The sequence below is a fragment of the Carassius auratus genome, unplaced genomic scaffold, assembly GCF_003368295.1.
Source record: "Carassius auratus strain Wakin unplaced genomic scaffold, ASM336829v1 scaf_tig00010233, whole genome shotgun sequence".
Classification (NCBI taxonomy): domain Eukaryota; kingdom Metazoa; phylum Chordata; class Actinopteri; order Cypriniformes; family Cyprinidae; genus Carassius; species Carassius auratus.
The window spans coordinates 1-24131 of NW_020524114.1; the positions used below are offsets into that span (position 1 = coordinate 1).

General features: G+C 36.3%; 3 protein-coding genes across 4 annotated transcripts; 2 read left to right on the plus strand and 1 right to left on the minus strand.

Annotated features, from left to right (window-relative positions):
- Nucleotides 1-6: 6 nt before the first annotated feature.
- Nucleotides 7-6770, minus strand: LOC113072767 (MAP3K7 C-terminal-like protein; the record flags this gene model as incomplete). The annotated part of the gene is made up of 4 exons (XM_026245737.1): nucleotides 5929-6770; nucleotides 3884-3942; nucleotides 1420-1535; nucleotides 7-154 (listed from the first exon to the last, which is right to left on the minus strand). Coding segments are annotated over exons 1-4 (399 nt in total), but the record flags the coding sequence as incomplete, so codon positions are not given.
- An 808-nt stretch (nucleotides 6771-7578) lies between these two features.
- Nucleotides 7579-13979, plus strand: LOC113072768 (T-complex protein 1 subunit theta). Of its 2 annotated transcripts, XM_026245738.1 has the most exons (16): nucleotides 7579-7638; nucleotides 8702-8792; nucleotides 8864-8943; nucleotides 9080-9229; nucleotides 9566-9746; nucleotides 9882-9943; nucleotides 10030-10167; nucleotides 10327-10505; nucleotides 10636-10702; nucleotides 10840-10927; nucleotides 11751-11866; nucleotides 11963-12034; nucleotides 12111-12275; nucleotides 12401-12520; nucleotides 12633-12765; nucleotides 13737-13979. In XM_026245738.1, exons 1-15 carry the CDS (start codon nucleotides 7579-7581, stop codon nucleotides 12738-12740), a joined length of 1677 nt encoding a protein of 558 aa, XP_026101523.1. In that variant the 3' UTR covers nucleotides 12741-12765; nucleotides 13737-13979. The 2 variants fall into 2 exon arrangements, with proteins under 2 accessions (XP_026101523.1, XP_026101524.1); XM_026245739.1 differs by lacking the exon at nucleotides 12633-12765.
- Nucleotides 13980-14663: 684 nt separating this feature from the next.
- Nucleotides 14664-23899, plus strand: LOC113072769 (transmembrane protein 135-like). Its single transcript, XM_026245740.1, has 15 exons — nucleotides 14664-14996; nucleotides 16965-17092; nucleotides 17472-17564; nucleotides 17830-17863; nucleotides 19030-19095; nucleotides 19582-19628; nucleotides 19837-19878; nucleotides 20013-20180; nucleotides 21095-21164; nucleotides 21383-21550; nucleotides 21713-21776; nucleotides 21859-21935; nucleotides 22381-22479; nucleotides 22806-22873; nucleotides 22960-23899. The coding sequence occupies exons 1-15, from the start codon at nucleotides 14679-14681 to the stop codon at nucleotides 23090-23092; spliced, it is 1575 nt and encodes a 524-aa protein (XP_026101525.1). The 5' UTR covers nucleotides 14664-14678; the 3' UTR covers nucleotides 23093-23899.
- Nucleotides 23900-24131: the final 232 nt, after the last annotated feature.

Genomic DNA, 24131 nt, shown 5'->3' on the forward strand with positions numbered 1-24131 from the left:
GATCACTCGGAGCATCTCTAGCTGCTGTGCGCGTTGGCTATGGACTGTTATCAGACTTTGGTTCTCTTCTGTAAGTATCCTGTATTCCTCCTCAAGTCGTGCAAACTCCATTGACACCCTTTCATCCTCTAGCAGCTCTGCCATGAGCTCTCTCCTGAGCGTCACAAACACAAACGGGGAAATAACATGTTATAATCCTTCGTTACATCACATCTTTTAACAACTGTTTTAATGTAATGATTATATGGAAGGTTAGTGCCAAAAATAACATCATATGTGGGCCATGTGTCAGACAGGTGACTAGAGTCGGCGGTTCTGTACCCGAAACTATTTCATAGGAAGTGAAACTGTTGATGCCATAGCTTTGGGTATCTGAATTGATACAATGATCTCAAACGAAAAAAAAAAATATATATAGACATTAGACATCTAGATGAAGGGTCTTGTCTGCGGTTTGTAATGTTTCACTAGCTCACTAAAGCACTGAGTCAGCGGTTGATCTGCATATGGCCTTCGGACCATTAACTGTTTGAGCAGGGTTGTAATGTGGTGACGGCCACGTTTCTGTGTCTTTTGTTTAATGTGAAGGTTGCGGGAAACGAAAAGGGTTAAAAGTGTTTAACTGCACTTGGATGAATCAGAGACATACTATATATACAGTACATCTCTAGAGAACATCAGAAATGGTTCTCTGGTTGATCTTGATGCTTTATCTGAACTCAGTGTATCTGAAAAAGTTCATGTGTGGAAAACACATGAGGGAAAAAAAGAAAATGAGAAAGAGAACAAACACTGGAAATTTACAGTGGCATTGAGATGACAAGAAGGGTTTTGTGTTTCCTTCTATAAATAAACCAGAACCAGCCACTCTCTCACTCTCTCTCTATATGTGTGTGTGTGATATGATGAAATAATTATCATAGTATTTATGGTTTACAAAGTTGTGCATTGATTTAACATAAGTACAATTTCAAGACTAGTTTGCAATTTACGGTAGTGTATGTGGTTTGAAAATGAAATAATGTACTATTTAAAAACTCAAAAAAGTCGTTTGGAAAACGAAAAATTGGAGTATACATGTTAGGCTGTACAGTTTCATCAAAGTGTGGTTTTGCAATGTAAAAAAAAAACATTCCTGCATAGCACAATACAGTAAACAAGGTCTGGTCATTATTACACAGGCCTTTTTAACCAGTGAGCAGCATGACTCCATGAAGGCAGACAATGGCAGCTTTGATCAGTTGTCTTTTCTGTCTGTTCATACTCACAAATATGTGTGTGTTTATATAATTCATACTGTATCGAAGTTTGTACAAACACAATAGCATATTAATAGAGTAACTAACAGCTCTGACTTTGAAATCGATCTCGGTAATATCATGAATACATGTTGGTGTTTGAGTTATTTTTAAAGCTTACTTCCTATCTTCCAGCCTGGCGATTTCATGTTTGACCTGGTTGAACTCGTTGGCAATCTTGCAGTGGTTTTTGTACACTTCAATGGACTCCTTTAGAGACTGAAACGGCAGCACGGGCTAGTGAGGAAAGTAATGACATTATTACATCACATTTTTTTATTGGTGACACTATGAGTGTTTTGTTTTTCCTAATAATTCAGCACAAACCACAATTGCTCTTTTTAATGAGTTAGTTGACAATGTTTTAGTCTGTCTGATGTAGCTGCATGGACTGGAGACGGAATCAGGAACTTCGTTTTTTTTTTTGATGTTATATTTGGATTGTCTGCTACATCCTGGAATATACAAAGAATCGTCATACAGCCTGACTGGAGGGTTTCAATCAATTGATGAAACATAATATGTGGAAACAGTTTGTGAGATGCTTGACTTTTTTTATTCCTTTTGTGTCAGGAACTTCTTCTTTCACAATGACTCACGCCACCGTCCTACAGAATATCAGCCACACAACAAAACCCTTCAACTTCTCCCAGTTTTCCCCTAATGTGTTGATGTGTGTGTGTGTGTGTGTGTGTGTGCATGACAATTTCAGCATTTCAGAGAGGGACACTGTTATGTGGAATCTTCCTAGCAGCACAAATTTAAATAAAAACTAAATAATTTCATAAACAGCTTTAAAGGTTGCTTAAAATATATCAAAGGATAAAGATTACAGATTTTTTTAATCTACACGATAGTTAGCACATTTCATGATGTGAAGAGACACATGTAAGCAAGAGTTTGCTCCCTTTAGACTTTTCCCTAAAAAACGAGAGTATATTATATTAGTGACAAAGCCTTTTTTGTTATCTGTAATTTACTAGTTATGTGGAAATAGTTTGCGAAAAAGTACTCATCTAGTCATGTTGTCAAAACCAACCCTTCAAGTCAGCATGAAACAGCATTTACGCTCTATTTTACTGCAAAGTATTTTTTGATTGAAACAACATATTTAAAAGGGGAAAAAAGTTGGCCAGGATTTTGTGAAAAGTTTTGTGAAAAGTTGGAGGACGTCACGCGATAAAGAAAAGCAAGTTTACATATGATGAATGATTATGAGGAAGTATTGATTTTTCATACTGTCCACAATAAGACCTAAAAGTCTATTAGATACAAAGTATGTAATTTATGAGCTATATTTTTGATGTAATAAAGATTTTTATTTAATAATAATGAAACAACAACAACGGTAATAATAATTAATAAAACTGACGGGCTTCTAGTGACAAGATAAAAGTTTTTATATTATTTATACAATAAAGATTTGTATTTAATAATAATAATTAAAACATCAGCATAATAATAATAAAACTGATGGGCTTCTAGTGAAAAAAAAGAATTTTTTTTAAAAAACAATAATAATAATAATAATAATAATAATGCTGCATGGGCTTCTAATGTTCAGAATAAAATGTAATTTTAATCATAATTATTATTTTGTATTTAATAAATGTATTTTTAATATCATCACACAACAACCATTGATAATAATAATGATAATAAATTATTGACTTGAAGCAGCAAAAAAAGTTTTCATTTATAATTACCCCTTTTTTATTTAACAAAATGTATTTATATTATGTATTAATAATAATATACATGATTGGGATTCTAAAAAATAAATGTAGTTATTATTTGCATTTAATAAATGCATTTTCAATAATAATAATAATAACAATAAATTGCAATGTTCATATTTTATTTGAATATTTAATATATTGTATTTAATATGCATTTATTTTTCTTTCTAATTTATCATTTGCCAGTTTGATAATATCATTCATTTTGATTTTCCTGTTAGTCTAATGATAAGCTACGAAGAAAATAAAAACTAATGCCATCTTGTGGTCTTACGGAAGCATTACTGAAACATTTTTCTCAGGAAGAAAGTAGGAATCTTTACAGTAGATGTCCCATTAAATAAACTGAATAAAAGATGCGCAATCAAACTGAAAATAGTTAAAGGAGAAACAAATATCCTCAGTCAAAGAAGAGACAATAACAAACATTTTAAAGCAGCAGTAATATATTTCTGTGATCTGCAGATGTTCATAAAGTTCTCCGGGTTAATATGGGGCTATTCCTGTCTGGTTTCGCTTCTTTCCTCGTGAACTTACATGCAGGATCATTTCACTTCACCCTTGTTTAAAACAGTCTCACTCCTGCTGATTCTGCTGTTCAACCCTAATATTAGCACAGTGGATTTAGTCTTTCTACAGTTTTTTCTGCACACCAGTCACACTATGACCCTAAACTGTGATTATCACGCATAACAAACTTTAGTTGTTAGATATAAAGTCAGATGTATAATATCTACTACTACTAGAGGCTTATTAAAGCTGCATTCTCTAGCAGACCCTGTAATTGTATTCTAAGCATGCAGTACTATGCCGTCATGTATTAAACAGATTATTAATAAACTTTACCTGCAGGCGTTGTTCAAGGTCAGGGAATGATGGAAGGGGATCCTCTGCATCTTTCAACTCTGAGAGGAAGAGAAAGCCAGAGGAACACGTCTGGTATGCTAATGTTTGAGATCTTTACTCCAAGGCCTTGGTGGTGACATCTACATCCATCTAATCAGTTAAATCATACCACAGTGCACACGACACCACAACATGTCCAGTTAGCTGTTTATGCTGATCCAGGGCCAGTTTCCCTTGTGTTAACATACATGTGGCCATTCACCTAGAAACTGCTTCCAGATCAGTGTGAAAACCCAAATTTGAGCACCACCTGTCCGGCCATGGACTCCAAATCCTGAACGGACAGATTGAAAGTAACTATCTCCCAGGTTCTTCACAATGGCTTGTCTTTAGCGAGCGCTCTGACAGACAGCTATGTCCAGTGGGGCTCACTCACTCACGCTGAGAATCCTCTGATGCAGCCAGCTAAAAACAGGCCTGTTTACTGTCATGCATCAGCCAGACGGCCAATTAGAAGATAAATATACATAAACATTTGCAAGGGTAATATCTGAAACATGATATGCACGTGATTCCTGCAGAATGTGGCCAGGTGTGGAGGAGCATGACCCTTTCATCTCATTTTGGCAAACTGACTGATTATTATTATTATTATTATTATTATTATTATTATTATTATTATTATTATTATTATTATTAATCAGTCTTGCATTGTTTTATATAATAAAATATAATATAAGAAAAAACATATACATTTTTGTAAATGCATTATTTTAAAGTACAAATGTTTAAAATGTATACAGAAATTACATACAATATGAATTTTATTATGTATAGGCATGATGTTAATAATATCATTTTAAATAATGAGATTATTTATTCGTTTGTTATTAATTATGAGCATTATTTATTTAAGCATTTATTTTAGTTTAGTTTACTTTTGGAGTAATACACTTTTTTTAAAGATACTGTTTCCCTGTTTATTTCATAATTTATTTGTAAACTAAACGCATAGATAAGCGCATTAATGCAGATAATTAATAATCACCAAATAAATATTTTTTTTACATTTTCATTAACAAGTGACTTCATTTCTCTATATGTGTATAGTGTGTGTGTTTATATATATTTTTTTTATTGTAGGATGTTATATTAGTGTTATTTTATGTATAATAACAGTGTGTGTATGTGTGTTTGTGTAGAATTAAATTTCTTGTATAATTGTACAATAGAGAGAGAGAGAGTAATATAATATAATATATATATATATATATATATATATATATATATATATATATATATATATATATATATATAATATATATATTAGTTTTACAGTTTAGTTTTGTAGTTATGTAAATGTATTTTAGTTTAGTTTATTTTACTATTTAGTTTTAATATTTATTTATTTTAGTTAAACTAAATTAATTTGAATGTTTTAGTTTGAGTGGCTGTTAATCTCTCTCTCACACACAAACACACACACACACACACACACACAAAGAAAAAAGTAAAGAAGGAAGGATCGTCGGAAAGAAGACTAATATGTAGCATGCTATGTGTAGGACTTTGTTTGTGTTCCACTTTTGGGAAAGAAAAAATGGACGCCGGGCAAAGTAGCGACGAAGCGTGAAGTAATAAATGCTTTTAAATTTAGGCCAGTGTTCTAAAAGCAAATGAGTGAATCACGCAGCAGTGAGGTATTAAAACAGAAACCTGATGCTGCAATGCCCAGGCAGCAGCTGCCATCAAAGCATTTTCCCGGATAGCTGTAAAACACTTTGACAGCGCTGTTGACTTTGTGGCTAGGTGGATATTTTGTTTTTAAGATGCCAGAGATCAACTAAAATAGAGGGGGCACCTGTTTCTTTGGAAAGGATGGCAAAAGTTGAATTGATCCCACATGAGAGGCTTTGGGTGGGTTTTGCTTGTTGCCATTTTGGTCGAAGTCATGCATCGTGTGGACCTCTATTTCAGTCTCTCAGTCGCATTGTCTTTTTCACAAGCATGTCAATTTCTAAAATAATAATCTGCAGATGTGTTACCCGAGGTTTCGTCGAGGCTGAAAGAGATTTGTACTTCAGGTTTATCTGCAGAGACTCGTCTAGCTGAGGTGATCATTTATTCCTAGAAAAAGAGCAGATGTGGATTAAACGGGTGGATATGAACTTTATTCATGCCTCTGATGTATGAGATCAGCAGCCTTTCAGGGGTCATGAGAAGGTTTCATCATGTGCCCAAAGCTGCATCAAGATTAAACAATTGGAGACGGATCCTCGTCCAGCCAACAAATGAGATCATACCTCTGTACTGGCTGCACAGTGTTTCTTAGTCTTGAAATGACTTGTTAAATCATATTTGTTTATAGCAATATATATTTACTTTGCTTAAAATGTATATATTTTTACAGATGATGGAAAGCCCAATGTTAATGTCATGCAAAGTGTGAAAAGGCTACTATTTAGCCTGTTAAAAGGCTCATTGGCTACTGTAAGTTTACTTCGTTAAAGCTAAAAGAAGATTTTTATGAATTTAAATGTGTTACATGTGACTATAGGAAGCAATAAAAGCCCCTTACCTGACAGTAGAAACAGATTTACAGAAAACTCTGTAATAAAAATCTTAAAAGAGCCTCAAGGGTCGCTCAGCAGAGGACACAGAGCTGGAGACACTCCATTGAGGATCCTGTAGATCTTCTTCACTGTGTTTATGCTGTAAAAAGTCACAGTAAACTACTCGTAATCCTCGCAGTGAACACTGAGAAGCCAAAAGCAGGCTCACAAAGTAATGACAGCTCTTCAGCAGGAGTCTGTCAGAGTGGCACTGTGATTGTTTGTGTGCCAGCCAGACGTCAATTAAATGGCTCAGATGACTTTACACTGCAACAATGTCCTTCACTCCTATCAGCTCTGAGTCACCTACACTTTCACAAGAACAATGCAAAGGTTTGAGTTTTTTTTCTTCGTTTTTTTTTCATAGTAGAAATTTTGTGCTTTGTTTAGATGTTTTTTTAAGAGCTGGGTGCATCAGATTGATCGCAAAACAGTCCCACAGAACAAAAATCTAAATATATTTTTAAAAAGTAAAAAATATATATGTAAAAAAAGATATATTAATATAAAATTTAAACAAAATCTAAAGATATTTAAAATAAAGTAGATTAAATAAAACAGATTGATAAATAATAGAATAATAAATCAACACACTTGAATAAGTTCAAAGATTAATTTGCTTCAAACTAATTGTTTGTTAATAGATTATTAAATAAGTGATATTAATACTTAACATATATGAGGTTTATCAAAATATTTTACATTTAAATTTATTTAAAATATTTATTTAAATTTAAAATTAGAAATTTTATATTTAAATGGACCCCCCCCCCAACACACACACAAACTGAGATCAAATAGGTTGCAAAATAGTAAGTCCATTTTTTTTTATTACATTTTTTATTTTTTTATGTAAAACAAAGATTTTGAAGAGAAAAAAAGAAGTTCATAAATAAATAAATACATTTTCTGTTATTGGGTGGGGATCAATCGACCCATTCGGCGCTCCACTCTCTTGTCTGTTTGAGTCAGTAATCCGTGTTTCGGCTCTCTACAGCGGCGCCTGTTCTTTCTTAGCTGCATGCTTCTCGTGCGCTGCAGCCTCATCCAGCATCAGTTCAATATCTCTCTTATCTGCTCAAAATGGCTCTTCACGTCCCCAAAGCCCCGGGCTTTGCTCAGATGTTAAAGGATGGTGCGAAGGTAGGGCTGCTGAAGCAGTGTTTTGCTCCTATTGTGTTGTTTATAGAGCGCACGCAGTGACTCCACATAGAGGTTTCTAGAAGATGGGCCTCATAGAGCCTAACTCACGTTACCGGTAAAACAAGCACACGCTTCAGACTTCAACGGAAGAATACAATTGTGTACAAGGCCGTCATTACTGTTAGGTCTCAATGAAATATGGAGGGTTTGACAGAACTTGTGTTTCGTTAGAAAGTAACGGAAGAATGAAGTTAACGTTAGCATGTTAGCTTTAGACATGTGCCACTGACAGACAGACACTCAACTGACTTGCAGGTCATTTAAGGAAGTAACATTACATTGATTTAGGTAAGCTGTAGATCCACAACACTCTTTAAATGTAACGTTACATTTTAAAACATTTTTTAACGTGTGTGTATATGTGTATGTATATATATATATATATATATATATATATATATATATAATACGTGAAGAGTTAAACCAGGATGCAGTTTGCCATAAAAGGGCAGTTCCCCATTTGTGATCTCTGGATATTCGGTTTGTTGATATGCTGATCATATCATTTAATCTTAGGATTTAACCAAATAACACATTTTGCTTTGAAATCATATTTTTTGTTCCAGTTAATATGCTCTTGTAACGGTTAGGTTCTAAATTATTAAGTATTAGATTTTTTTAAATAGATATTCACGCCGGTAGCTCTGACAAATGCTGTTGGATAAACGTTATACCAGCAAATATCATTACTACTACCCATGGTTCTTTCTGATAGATATATACCAATGTAGCATTGCTTTTTGTTTTCTTTGTATGATAGTAATGGTGCATGAATCTGCAATTACTGCAAGATGTGTACACACAGTTACTTAAAGAAGTATTACCCTATACATAATAGAAATGTCAACTGATCCCTCTCTGCCTAGTATTTCACTTTGAAATAATCAACCAGCATATTAGTTGGTGTTCAATATTGAAACCACTAAGCAGCCCCAAGTGTTATATGTTTTTAAAATATGAAGTTATTTTTGACTTCCGTTTGCTATTTGCTTTCCACAATCAGCACTATTCAGGTCTTGAGGAGGCTGTTTACAGGAACATCCAAGCATGCAAAGAACTGGCACAGACCACAAGAACTGCATACGGACCCAATGGTGAGGCTCTTTCTTCACTCTGATGTATTAAACCTTTTAGTGGTACCACATGATCATTTAATTCTGTACAGGTATGAACAAAATGGTCATCAACCACTTGGAGAAACTCTTTGTTACAAATGATGCTGCCACCATTCTCAGAGAGCTGGAGGTAAATAATAGTAGCTGTGAAAAAAAACAGAACTAATGCATATCATTTGGAAGAATATATGTCTCTTTGTTATTTATTTATATTTGTATCTCTCTCTCTCTCTCTCTCTTTTCTTTCTTTCCTTCCTTCCCTGAAGGTTCAGCACCCGGCAGCCAAAATGATCGTGATGGCATCCCACATGCAAGAGCAGGAAGTAGGTGACGGCACAAACTTTGTGCTGGTGTTTGCTGGTGCTCTGCTGGAGCTTGCAGAGGAGCTGTTGAGGATGGGCCTGTCTGTTTCAGAGGTCAGTAAACAACCACACTAATGCAGTACATCACTGTCAGGAAAGAGCTTGCATTAAGTGGTTTTAAGAAAGCCCAAAAAGCAAAGGAGAACATATATATATATATATATATATTTTTTTTTTTTTTTTTTTTTATATATAAGAGTCCCAACTCAATGTTTGGTTCCCATACTAAAAAAAATTCTGTATCTTTTCTGGATCAAAACAGACCCGAATGCATTATGGGGATTAATAGTATGATTAATCCCTGTAAATTCATGTTAAATTGAGAACTGCTAATTTATTTGCATTATTGATAGCATGTTTGCCCGAGCTGATGATTATGTTGAATCCCAGGTGATTGAGGGTTACGAGATGGCATGTAAGAAAGCTCTGGAGATTCTGCCCGACTGTGTCTGTTCGTCTGTGAAGAACCTGCACGATCTGGATGAGGCCACAGCCATGATCCGCTCAGCCGTCATGAGCAAACAATACGGCAATGAAGACTTCCTGGGCAACCTTATAGCACAGGCCTGCGGTAAGGCATCGCTTGGGTGTACTCTAGCAAAGTGGTTTACTTTTGTGATTATTTTGTTTTTTATTTAGTGATTTAAAAAATATATATATTATTACGTTATTCATAATCATTTTATTACCACTACTTCTTTTACAGTCTCCATCTTCCCTGAGTCTGGCAATTTCAATGTTGACAATGTCAGAGTGTGCAAAATTTTGGTAAGTTAACATGATTATAGGCACTGCTTTAAATGAATGAGTGTCTGTGGATGAATTTCAGTTTTTTCTTTCTTTTTTCTTTGTAGGGCTGTGGACTGAACTCTTCTTTGATGCTTCATGGGATGGTATTTAAGAAAGAGACAGAAGGAGACATCACATCAGTGAAAGATGCAAAGATAGCGGTGTTCTCCTGTCCGTTTGACGGCATGGTTACTGAAACAAAGGTAGGAAAGTGCTTATTGGACTGGATTAGATGGACCTATTTTGTATCTATGGGTTGAAAGTATTTCTTTTGTATGATGCTCAAGAAATGTGCATTAAATCATGTTCTCCTTTGCTTTTTGTGCTTTCTTCCTTCAATATTTCTTTCTGATGCTTCACAGGGAACAGTACTTATAAAGAACGCAGAGGAGCTCATGAATTTCAGTAAAGGAGAAGAGGACCTGATGGAGGCCCAGGTGAAGTCTATTGCTGATTCAGGGGCCAATGTGGTTGTGACTGGGGGCAAAGTCGCTGACATGGCCCTTCATTACGCCAACAAGTACAAGCTCATGGTGGTCAGGTGAGAGAGAGGAACATGTCTTCTTTTTTTGTGTTGCTTGATTCTGTATTTTTTTTTTTTTTTTTATGTGTTGGCTTTGATAAATGAGAATAAAAGCACAGTTTATGAATGCTGTTTGTACTACACCCAGGCTGAATTCAAAGTGGGACCTCAGAAGACTATGCAAAACGGTGGGAGCCACAGCATTGCCCAGACTGGTGAGTTATGTTTCAGGAGTGCATTTTGTATGATGTAAGTTGGTGACAAGGCAGGTAAATTAATTATGGTCACTTTGTATCAGTTTCAATGTTTTTTTCAAAACCAATTTTTTTTCAAATCTGATTTTTCAAAACAGACTCCCCCGACCCCAGAGGAGATGGGACACTGTGACAGTGTGTACCTCTCTGAAGTTGGAGATACACAGGTTGTGGTCTTCAAACATGGTAAGGATATTCTAACACTATTTTTACTTTATATTATTTTTACTACATATTTTTATATATAATATATTAGAAATAAAAGGGATGATGTACATCCAGCCGGTTGTTATCTCAGAATAAACCCCGACAGGGTGATCAGGACCCAGATGCAAAGCGGAGAACTGTGCGCAAGTGCACCTAGAACAAAAGCTTTTTTAACACACAGTGTGGTCATGCAACATGTTGATTTATGTAGATAGTTATTTGATGCTATAAAAACGGGATGTGGTGGCATGATTGTGATCTTACCATTGGGCCTGCGGGAGTTTGGCAGGGGCTTTGATACTGAGGCTGCACCTCATGACACAACTACGCAGACTCTGGCTTCAGACGAATCTCTACTGCCTTAGATTCTGGCTCTAGACGAATCTCTGCTGCGCAGACTCATTCTCAAAATGATGCAAAATGGCAGCGGCTATACTGGGTTGCTTTGGCTTCACTTTTCTATAGTGGAAATTTAATTCTAATTTACAGTCTGTCTGTAACCATGAAAAAGATTTAAATGATTTATGATAAAATTGTACTTAAATCTAAACCAAACTAAAAGTAAACCAGTGCTAAAATGTACCAACAATTAAAATATATAAATATATTTTATTATTATTATTATGATTTTGGAGTGAAATGTGGCAAATTCACTCACGAACGTCATGCAGATAAATGTTTTGTGGACTTTTTTTTTCTTGATTTTTGATTCTTGTTAGACAAACTGATCTTTATGAATGTTGTTTAGTCTGGCAGTGATGTATCCAGACAGCTCATGTCATCTCACTCCTTTAATTTCTAGATAAAGAGGATGGTGCCATCGCTACTTTAGTAATTCGTGGGTCCACAGACAACCTGATGGATGACATTGAGCGTGCCATCGATGATGGAGTTAACACCTTTAAAGTCCTTGTCAGAGTGAGCTACTTTAAAACTCCACCCCAAAAAACACTTCTAATGGAAGTCTTTTAAATCATGACAAAATGTGACCCTAACAAAAACATTTCCCCTCAGGATGCACGTCTGTGTCCGGGTGCCGGTGCCACTGAAATTGAGCTGGCGAAACACATCACCTCATATGGAGAAGTAAGCAAATCAGTCTCATCTCATTTTGCTGTTGACAACCTGAATAGTGTCAATAATTTGAACATTTCCTCTAAAGTCTTGCCCAGGCCTGGAGCAGTACGCCATCAAAAAATACGCAGAGGCGTTTGAAATGCTGCCCCGTGCTCTGGCAGAGAACTCTGGCGTCAAGGGTAATGAGCTGATCTCCAAACTGTACGCCGCACACCACGAGGGCAACAAGAACTCTGGCTTTGATATTGAGGTGAGAGAAAAAGCAGCCGTTACTAATTTGGAGGCAGCAGACCTGAAATAAATAGAAAGAAGGACCCAAAAATAATGCATTTTAGGGTGTAATTGATGACTATATACTTGTTTTAAACCATTCAGGGAGAGGGGCCTGCATTGAAGGATGTGATGGAGGCTGGTATCCTTGATCCATACCTGGTCAAGCACTGGGGAATCAAACTGGCCACAAACGCAGCCATCACTGTTCTCCGTGTGGACCAGGTTAGATTTACAATTATGTGTCTTTCAGTTTCTTATTCCATTCATGTTTATCCATTTAGGTGCTTTGGTAGCCTGTTACTTTCTGTATTATAATGTGATGTGTATGTGCCAGATTATTATGGCAAAGCCAGCAGGGGGACCCAAAGCCCCCAAACAGCAAGGACACTGGGACAAAGATGGTTGGGATGAGGAGCCCGACAAATTTGATACACATCATTGATAAGAAATCCTAAATAATTGCTAAGGTGCACAAAAACTGTTTGGAGTGCCTAACCACTGGAGTGTGAATCGGGTTGCATGAACACTGTGGAAATTCACCATGAATTTGTTGATGAAATCGGTCTAGCTCTAGCCTGTCATTACACCAGAGATAAAATAGTTAATGCTGTTTAGCATTAGTTAACAGTTTAAGTTGGGCATAGCTCATCCAATAGTAAAAATTATGGTAGCATTTTATTTTACAGTCCTGTTCCTCATTTACATACTATGTACTTATTATAGTAATTACAATAACTATGTAATAACTAGGTACTAACCCTGAACCTACCCCTAAACCTAACCCTTCCCCATGTAGTTACCTTGTGTTACCAGAACTTTCTTAGATAAATACACTAAGTACACTATAAATACATGTTAGTACACGTACTGTAAAATAAAGTGCAACCAAAATTATTCATCATCATTTACTCAGCCTCAAGTTGTCCTAGACCTATATGAATTTTGTTCTTCTGTTATATACAAAAGAAGATATTTTGAAGAATATAGAATGTGTTTTAAACCAAACAGCTGCTGGTAGCCATCAACTTTTAATAGTATGGGAAAAAAAAACGCAACGGTTCGGTTACCGGCATTGTTCAAAACAATCTCTTTTTTTTTTTTTTTTTTTTTTTTTTGTTAAACATGTATGGGAACGCATGAGATTGAGTAAATGACACTTTTTTCATATTTGGTTGAACTATCCCCTTTTAATTAGTGAGATTATGGTAGTCTCCTAACTTTCTGTTTTAAACCTAAATTCAAGATATATTTTTCTTCACGAGCATCACTAACTTATGTCATTTTCTGTGACATTTTGAATGCAGTCGGTTTTTTTTGGCACGATTTACTTGCATGCCGTTTGCACTAAAAGCACTTTTTTCACACAGGATATTGCACTGTGCACAATTGACTGTCTTTAACTCTGTAAGTGTCTGACATTGTCTGTTCTCCTCCACAGATTATAATGGCCAAGCCGGCTGGTGGACCCAAACCTCCACAAGGAAAGAAGGACTGGGATGAGGATGACTGATATCACTAACCTGTGTCTCCCTGTCACCGTCTTAGCTTTTCAAGTGTTGTGTATTTAATATCTAGCCCCCATTTGTTTTGTATTTTTTTTTTAGGAGAAGCCATCCACGTTAACGTTGAGTGGCTCTGAGCTGTTATTCTGGTCCTAATAAAGGCACTTGAGCTGTCGGCATCTTTGTCTCTTCTTTTAAATAATGCTTGACGTACAGGAAAATGCAGCATAATTTTTATGCTTTGACATTCTTGAAAACATTAAACTCAGAGTTACAACATTTAGGCACACACTAAAACAGATTATCTCAAAGCTGCTCAAAGAAAGACGTTTATGGAATGGAACTGCAATTTCCCTTCCATAAAATCTGTATAATTACAGTAGTGTGCACGATTGCAACTAGTTACATTGACATCAGTGTATTGTAATGATGGGAATTCTTGCAGCAGTAAATATTATTGGATTATTTTTGTGCTGAGCTCATGCACTTCTTCCCAAACCCCCCACCCTTTTTGCAGTGATATCACAAATTAAAGAGGATGTGAACTTTATACCATCGCCCTCTGATGTTGTTTTTGGTGCACTTCATTTTAGCTTCAATATCTACAGATCATTTGAATGAAAATTATAGGTGGTTTGTGCTTTTTACAAATCCAATGCAAATGCTTTCTTGAAAGTATATATTAAATGCAATCAAAATAATAAAATACCATTTAATATTAAGTGTCTGTAAAATAGGTGTTTTTAAAATTAATTAATTATTCGTTTTTTGGAGAGCTTAAAAAGGCCAATAAGAGACTACAACTCATCCTTTAATTACACAAAATATCTCGTTAAAAAAATGTCTACAAATTGATAAAACTGATCCGAGGTAAGAGCATGGACCGTAAAAGAAGAGACGTTCGCGAACTCGCATTAAATCACGTGACTGGGCATTTTGATGCGCGCTCCGAGCCACGGTTTCGAAACAAATGGTTCGCAAAGGTTTCGAAGCTTCATGAAAAGCGGCCATCACTAGAAACAGTGGAGGCGCGCTCCCGCGGTGCGCTGCTAAACATGGCTGCTCTCAGTAAGTCCATTCCGCACAGCTGCTATGAGATAGGACACACATGGAGTTCCTCATGTACGACCTCCACCCTGCAGGTGACAGCCGGCGCCCTGGAGGTCTCCTTCAAGATATATGCACCTCTGTATCTGGTGAGTGTATCTGGTGAGCCGGGGCAAGGGCGCAGTTAGCCGGGCAGCTAAACCAGAGTCCTGCAGGACGGTCCGGGGGGCTATGACAGTCGCAGAGTTGTTAAGAAATGTATTTATTAAGCAAACATTTAACACCATTTACATTTAACAACATTCAAGGTGGAAAAAATGTCGTTAAACTGATGACAAGATCAGATAGCTGACAGAGTCAGAGTCAAACTGTCAGATGATTTTTTTTGTGGACCTTTGTGCAAAACTTAGGTACTTTAGCTTTTTGTTTCATTCTTTTGCATAATGTTGTGAATTGTATGCGAGTCGCATTGAATTTAATGATGAACTGCCTAGTTTGTATATTACATTTGGAGTCATTCTCATTAAACCAAAACTGTTTACCATTAGTCTTCATCAAAGCTTGTTTGGTTGCAGATTTAGGTTAAGATTTTTTTCCAAAGACTTAAATTGGCTCACAATAAAACCGACCAATAGTTATGTCTGATTCGTGAACAAATAGGATCTTTTCAATGAACCGTTCATGAATAGGTCTGAGCGAATTGCCCCTCATTAAACTGGTCATTAGTTAGGTTTGTTTGCTTTCTGAATTAACTGTTAATGTAAGTCTGAAATTTTTTTATACTGATATGCTTGATATCATAAATGCTACATTTGTTTCTTTTAGACATAACTTATTCATAATGATCAAAGCAGAACCGACCAGTGATCTAAGAGTAGACATTTGGAGGTAAACTGAACATTTGAATGACTGGTGTAAAGTTATATTTTATAGCATAAGTTTTAAACCAGTTCTGTTCAAAATAACCAAATTTAAGTGCACTGCTTTTAAGGACACAAGAATGAGCCCTTAAATGGATACGCCACCCTAAAATAAAAATTTTGTCATTAATCACTTACCCCCATGTTGTTCCAAACCCGTAAAAGCTTTGTTCATCTTTGGAACACAATTTATGATATTTTGGATGAAAACCTGGAGGCTTGAGACTGTCCCATAGACTGCAGAGTAAATAACAGTGTCAGTCTATGGGATAGAGCTGTAATTGGGCCATAAAAGTTAGGCCCGACAGAACCCGAGCCCGACAGGTTTCGGCCCGAGACCGACAAGTACATTTTGATTGACAGCTTATTAAAAGCCCAAACCTGTTTACAGCCTGACATTATTCAAATGTGGGCACGCACACAACTCTTTTGCCTTTTGTCAAGAATGAGTAATTTATACATGTTTTAACATAATTTATTCATAACTCGCAAACCGGAGCGCAAGCTCGAGCCTGGCCTGAGCCCCATTAGGTCCCGTCGGGTTTGGGCAAAGATCTTCAGTTCTAATATGGGACAGTCTCTCAAGCCTCCAGGTTTTCATCCAAAATATCTTAAATTGTGTTCCGAAGACGAAAGGAGCTTTTACGGGTTTGGAATGACATGGGGGTCGGTGAATAATGACAAAATTATAATTTTGGGATGGAGTAAACCTTAATAATTTAAAGGTTAATTCCACTTAACCTCAGGTTGTTGGCTAAATTCTACATTAGTAAATATATTCATCACATGTTAACTTGTATTTCCTTGACTGTGATGAATTGGTATAACTGGCTGTCAGTTTTTAAAGACTGGACAGACAGAGGGATCATCATTGTGTCAACTTTGGATGCATTATTAGCTTCCATTGCAAAATTGCAGTCAGTGGTGCAACACCTGAACTGTAGGGTTGCAGAGTTCACATTCAATTCAGTTTCGCAAAAACTATGGCTCAGTATCAATAGACAGTAGGTCAGTGGTATTTGGGTGACAAACCACAGAGCGCCAACATGTTGCCTACAGAAACCAATGTGTTACATAAGTTACAGCCAATGTCTTTGCTTAAAATAGAGCACTTAAAGAAAAAATCACAAATGGATTTCCTTGAAGAACAGAACAATTCTCTAACATGCACATTAATTATTTTTTACTGTGTTCTAGATAGCAGCAATTTTAAGAAGGAGGAAAAAGGATTATTACAAGAAAAGACTGATTCCTGAGATCCTGCAATCTACATCTTTCCTGACCGCAAATGGAGGCCTCTACATTGCATTTTTCTGCATTCTCCGGTAGTCTTTACAAAATTCTGCTAACAAAGAATTCTTGGAAATGTTTGCTGTCCCACGTGTGTGACTGTTCGAACACGAGCAACCTTTGAATCCCTGTCCTTATCAGCCGTTTATAGTCTGCGCACGTATCCATACAAATAGGATTGGAAAGACCTTTGACACATCAAATAAATTATGTACTGAGATTTATGACTGGCATTCTGCATGACCGGACAACTCACTTAATTTGTGAATTAACTATTTTAATTCCTTCTAAATGAGACAAATATTCAACCGTGATATTGTCCTCAGCCGAAAGCATATCCAGTTCATTAGCTTATGATTATTAATGACCAGCTATTCTTTCCATTGTTGCCTCTCTCTTTCCTCTGTTAATCAGGAAGCTGTTGGGACGTTTCTACTCTTGGTCAGCCGGCTTTGGGGCAGCACTGCCGGCCTCATACATCGCCATACTAATAGAGCGGAAAAGCAGGTTAGCCCTGACAGCTCCTCACAGATTTCCTTTGGTCTCGGTTTTATACAAATTTTATACAAATTTTATACAAATTATCCAAATTTTAAACCAAATTTACACTGAACTAGCATATGTAAATGCACTCTGATGGAAAAGACTAAAGGCCCATTCAAACCAAGAACGACAATTAGAACAATAACTACATCAGTGTAGTAAAAATGTAAAAGTGATGCCGCAAAACTTCAACTAGTAGTTCTTATGTTTTGTCTGTGTTCTCATTCAGGAGAGGACTCCTAACAATTTACATGGCGAACCTGGTAAGACGATTCAGCATTGCTTCTTTTCAGTTCCGCTGCGTTATGTCTTGACAGTTCTTTCATAGTTGCATGACTATTTCCTGGCAGTAGTCAACATCACACCTGTTATCTGTCACTTATGTTACTTTTTCTCGGAAGCAGTGATCCAAATTGTCTGTTTTAATGAAACCTCTGCTGATTTTCATCTTAAAGGGATAGGTCACACAAAAGTGAAAATTTGATGTTTATCTGTTTACCCCCATGTTGTAGGTGACTTTGTTTCATCAGTAGAACACAAACAGAGATTTTTACCACAAACCGTTGTAGACTGTCAGTCTTATAATTGATGTGAATTGGAATGCAAAAAAAAAACATGCAATATAACAATATATATTCTGCAATATATATTCTTTATCAACATCTGACATATGCCTGAAGACAAAGGGGTCGTAAACTTTCCCTCCAAGCTACCATTCCTCATTGGCTCACCCAAGTCCTGAGGGTGTTACATTGTCACCCTTTATAGATCACTGATCACCAGATCAGAAAAAGGTTTTCAGATTCAGAAACTCCGGGGCAAGATGCAGAGCTAAGAGTCCTCAAGAACCCAACCTAAGCTTGTGCCAGGCTTTCAGCTTAGTCTTTCCATTCATCAAGATCCTCCGATTCAAACTGGTTCTTTCTGTGTGTGTGTGGGTGTATGTTAGACTTGTTTAAGTGTTTATGTAGGTAATAAAGTCTTACTTGCATCACACTTGAGGTTGTTCATTATTTGTTTATAACTGGAGTCCCTAATCATGCAGATTTTTGCTACATGCTGTGAGTAGTATTGTACAGTAAAGTTGTTTTCCTTAAACAGGAAAGTAGTGTTCTTAGAATTGACAGACAGTTGACACTGAGAGGTCAAGTAAATACTTACAGTGGATATAAATATATATATATAATTAATCATAACTAGTTATGATTGATTGTTCATATTTCCCCTTTTAGCTGATTCGCTACAATTCCCACCCACTTACATTATAAGACTGATAGACTGCAACGGTTTGAGCTAAAAATCTTTGGTTTGCATTCTACTGAAGAAACAAAGTCACCTACATCTTGGATGCCCTGGGGGTAAGCAGATAAACTTCAAATTTTCATTTTTTGGGTGAACTATCTCTTTAAGTGCTCTGTGTCATTTCCAGGCAACAGAGACGATTTTCCGGATGGCTGTCACAAGGGGTCTTGTTAAGCCTATGAAACATGGAGAGGTATGTTACAGTTCATGCTACCGGTCAGAGGTTTGGGGTTAGTAGGTTTTTTTGTTTTGTTTTTTTTTTAAAGGAATTACAGTGACACTCAAGACTGGAGTAATGTTGCTGAAAAGTCAACTTTGCCATCACAAATAAATAGTTTTTTTTTTAAATGTATTTTCAATTGTAATAATAGTTCACAACATTACTGTTGTACTGTATTAAAAAAAAAAAAATATATATATATATATATATATATATATATATATATATATATAAATGCAGACATTTTGAGCATGAGGCAAAAAAACCCACACAAAACAAATCATACTCACCCCAAGCAAGCATTAGTGCAAATAGACCTTATTATATCATGCACTGAGATCATTTAGTGCTATTGATGCAACACCACTTTTACATACTTGTAAAAGCTTTATTACTGTGAACTAACCTTGACCTGATCATAAAGTTTCACGTGATGTCTCTGTCTCATCATTTTCCCAGGTGCTTCTGTTCTGCTTGACCGCATCTCTCTACATGTTTTTCTTCAGGTGAGTTGGTCAGATTACAGTCACTCAGTCCTAGCCCAGCTCTAGTTATCTTATTTCTTTAACACATCATCTCATTAGTAGAGGCTCCTCCAAGACTCGCCGAGGTCGTCCAGAATCATGATTTTGATGGACAGGCACAAATAAAACCTAGTCTTTCGATTACAAACATTGACCCTTTTAACTTCCTAACTTCTGGTTTTATCTTCAGATGTAAAGACGGACTGAACGGCTTTGCATTCTCTGCCTTAAAGTAAGTTTATTTATCGATTTACATGATTTTACGTAGTTCTTAAATTCCCAAGGATTTACCACTAATCTTAAGACCCTAGGAAACACCAACTCATGTCAGACTGCTAAAGGAGATTATGTGTCTGGCTGTGGCAGATTCATAGTTGGCAAGGAGGAGATCCCGACACACTCTTGTCTGGCTGAGGATGTGTACGGACCGGGTTCGGAGAGAGATGTGCAGCCACCAGATGAGAGACCAGAGCACACGCCTGCCTCCAGGGGTAGCGGTATCAGAGCATTGACACGCAAACTCCTCGACTCTATGTGAGTGAGAGAAATGCACACAGCAAGCATACATTTCAAACATGATTACAAGACACTGGTGTTTTTGACAGAAAATTATTTCTATCCAATACAACCAGAAACTTCTTATAGAATTATCCACGAAAGCTTAGTTCAAGTAATATGACTCTCGACATAATTATTTAAAGAATAAGTCTCTTTAATTCTTGAAAATACAAGGAAAAAGATGGCTTTCTAAGTAAAGATTTTCTAAGAAAATAATTAATTGTAGCTATCAGTTTTATTAACAATATTAAATGTCTGAGATCAATTTTGTTTTATTGACTAGAGTAAAAAATAAAATGTAAAACCAAATCTCCACATATATTTGTGAGATGACATACCAAACTACACAACACTTACTCAGAAGTTAAAGTTTAGGTTAATAGGATTTTTTGGAACGTTTTTAAAAGTGAAAACCGCAATATTGTAAAGTTTGACTTTTTTTTCTGTTTTATTATATTTGGAATGCAATTTATTTATATGATAGCAAAGCTGATCGCTCCAGTCTTCAGTGGCACATGATCCTTCAGAAATAATTATAATATTCTCTCTAAAAAGACAATTATTATCAGTGTTAAAAACACTTAATATATTTTTTGTGGAAACAGTGACAATTTTTTTTGGATTCTTGGAATGGTGTTAAAAAAAACAGCAATTATGTTTCTATTATAAAAGCATTCATTTCTCTTCTTTCTTTTTTTTTTTTAATTGTGACAAATTAATATACAACAATATTGGGTAAAATAGTGTTTTACCTTGCATTTGAAACTTGAGTTAATATTCGTTCCTGCTTGTTCAACATCAGCTTAATTTTCATGCATGAATGTTCCCCTGCCTCATAACATATTCTGTGTTTGCATTCATTGTGTGTGTGTGTGTGTTGTCCCCTTTAGATGCAAACATGGACCCAGGCATAGATGTTGCAAACACTATCAAGACAACTGCATCTCCTACTGTGTTAAAGTAAGCGTCTGAGACCTCCTAACCTGCCGTCTTTCAAACCGCTCATGTTTGTTCTGAGCATTTGTGTTTGAATGGGAGAGAGAGAATGTGAATGCATAAACGTGTTGCGTTTATCTGGGTTAAAAGCTCTGTCGATATAGCAGTGCCCTTTGCTCACGACATGAAGTTGCGAGATGTTTTGTGAAGAGCAGCTTCTGAGATGCTTTGTGTTTTTGAAGGGCTTCATCCGAATGTTCAGCGTGGGTTACCTCATTCAGTGCTGTTTGAAGGTTCCATCAGCATTCAGACAGGCCTTTACCAAACCCTCTCGACTGCTCCGGCTGCTCTACAACAAAGAGAACTTCCAGCTAGGAGCTTTCTTGGGATCTTTTGTCAGTATATACAAGGTACTTCATCTCTACTAAGATCCAGTGCTGTTTTTTTTTCTTTCTCTGAGACAGCACGTTTCTCTGCAGCTTTTAGGGGGTTTTATTTTCTTTACCTCTCTCACTAACTTTTTTCCAGTTGTGAATTTTCTCTCGCTCTAACTCACTTCTGTTTTATGAAAGGGCACAAGCTGTTTACTGAGATGGATGCGTAACCTGGACGACGAGCTCCATGCTCTCATAGCAGGTAAAGAGTGTTTTGAACCCTTTTCCCTTTGCACGGCCATAAGAGGTTCTCATCTCTCCCTTTTCTCCATCTATCTTCTCAGGTTTTCTTGCTGGCACCTCAATGTTCTTTTACAAGAGCACCACCATCTCCATGTACCTCTTCTCCAAACTAGTGGAGGTAGCAATTCTCTGGCTTTTTAGTGGTTTTAAATGAGTAGAGTTTGCTTCTCAATGATTTCTCTGGTGTCTCAGAGAATTGTGAAATGGACCAAAATTAAAGGGTTCTTCAAAAATGAAAATTCTTTAATCAACACACTTCATATTTATAAAACCATTTGAATTTCATCCAGCTTACTCTTCATGCAATATCATAACACCTGTGAAAATGCAAAAAAAAAAAAAAAAAAAAAAAAAAAAAATGCATTTACTTACATGGAAAAACATAGAAATTTGTGTTTTATATTAAAATGTATAAACTGGTTTTGTGTATGTGTGTGTCTATATATATATATATATATATATATATATATATATATATATATTCAGTTTTGCAATATAAAAAGGCGTGTACATAATGTATGTGTATCTATAGTCTACTAATAATCTATTCACTGTCTTTTTAGACATTGTATTTCAAAGGGATCGAGGCAGGCAAGTTTCCGTACTTCCCTGAGGCCGACACAGTAATCTATGCCATCTCCACTGCCATCTGTTTTCAAGCGGTAAGTTTAAGATGTTTTTAAAATCTGCCTAACTAAAAGCACCTTCTGCATAAGGAAGGACACTTTAACACCAAGGGAAAATACAAAGCACATTAAAATGCAGAAGCTGTTTGTGCCCGTGTGACTTATTGATGACTCCGTCATGAACTGAATGAGAATCGCACCAAGTGTGTTTTGAAATTAACGGAAGACTGCACTTTAAAAGCTGGACAAATTGAGTTTGTCAGGTTTTAAATGATGAGGAATAGCTTTTCTGTGTAAGCATGACAGAAACATGCCTATAGTTAAATGTTTTAGTTTAACATGTCCCGGGTGGATCTTTTCAGGCGGTTATGGAAGTGCAGAATCTGAGACCATCGTACTGGAAGTTTCTACTGCGGTTGACGAAGGGCAGGTGTGTATTAGTGGAAACTCTGATCAACAAGTCTCATTATGCACATGAATTCTTGAATGCATCAAGTTATGGATTTCTCTGGCCAGGTTTGCTCTGATGAACAGAAAAGTGCTCGATGTTTTTGGGACAGAGGCTTCCAAACAGTTCGGTGACTTCACACCTAAACTTGACCCCAGATACATGCTGTGCCCCATTGATGTGGACGTGCAGCTGGGCTGACGGGGCCTTGGCTATCTGCGGCATGAAGGCACGGAAAGCTCTCGCACTCAGTCTCTCTCTCATACATTCTCTCGCCCTGGCACTCTATGTCAATTAAATGTGAAGTGAAAATGTGAAGCCAGTTATATATTTACGTTGATGTGGATCTGACACATTTTGCAGTGTAATTACCGCAGGAAAGATGTGACCTTTTGTGTACGCTCTATATCCGCATCAGCTTGTCTGAAGATGATTTGAAGTGGGTTGCTTGTCGGATTTTCAAGGACCGAATGACAGAGCAGGAATGTGTTCATGCCAACTCAGCAAATCCTGGACTGCTTGGGATCTGACCTGTGACCTCTGTTTCACAGTCTGCAGCGTTAACTAATCAGCTTTGAGACTATTAATATGAAACTATTTAATTTTTCTTTTTTTAAATCCAGGTAGGAAAGTACCTTTGTTTACAGAAGGTGATGCTGGATTATTTTTGGTCATTGTCATTTCATATCCTACCAAAAACGATCAAATCAGTAATCAACTGTCTGCCATAGTCAGGATATGCAGGTTAAGCCATGCAAAAAGACTTTACTGACATCAGGGTTGTGTATGATCTCTTCTATGTCTTTTAGTGTACAAAAATGAATATATTGAGACCGTCTCAAGTACAGGTTTTATGCAAAGTTATTAGTACAGAACTAAACATTTATTACCCACCTTTTATTGCAGATTTTGTTTCAGGAGAGAAAAGCAGATTAAAACTCATCCTATGGACTTTCTTCGATGTTTGTATAAAAGCGAAAGCTTTATATTAAACAAATTCTGACAAAATAAGCTTTTAAGAGTGTTCTATTAAATTGCATCTCATGTTATGACAATTTTTTTAATTTATATATTATTATTATTATCAATTCGTATAACTAAACTTTTTATAAGGGCATTTTCTTGTATTATAGATGCACCTCCTAAATGCTGGTTTGAATTGTTAGTTTGACAGATGCACACTTTAGACGAGTGATAGATAGCAAAAGAAACAGATTCGTGTAAATGTCCACTGGAGGGC

What these genes read in the sequence shown, in the direction of transcription:
- LOC113072768 (XM_026245738.1), top strand. Translation starts at nt 7,579, where the DNA reads ATGGCTCTTCACGTCCCCAAAGCCCCGGGCTTTGCTCAGATGTTAAAG. An exon ending in CCATTCTCAGAGAGCTGGAG is followed by an intron (nt 8,944 to 9,079) that starts GTAAATAATAGT and finishes CCTTCCCTGAAG; the next exon opens with GTTCAGCACCCGGCAGCCAA. An exon ending in TGGGCCTGTCTGTTTCAGAG is followed by an intron (nt 9,230 to 9,565) that starts GTCAGTAAACAA and finishes GTTGAATCCCAG; the next exon opens with GTGATTGAGGGTTACGAGAT.
- LOC113072769 (XM_026245740.1), top strand. Translation starts at nt 14,679, where the DNA reads ATGGACCGTAAAAGAAGAGACGTTCGCGAACTCGCATTAAATCACGTG. An exon ending in GCATTTTTCTGCATTCTCCG is followed by an intron (nt 17,093 to 17,471) that starts GTAGTCTTTACA and finishes TCTGTTAATCAG; the next exon opens with GAAGCTGTTGGGACGTTTCT. An exon ending in CTGCCATCTGTTTTCAAGCG is followed by an intron (nt 22,480 to 22,805) that starts GTAAGTTTAAGA and finishes GGATCTTTTCAG; the next exon opens with GCGGTTATGGAAGTGCAGAA.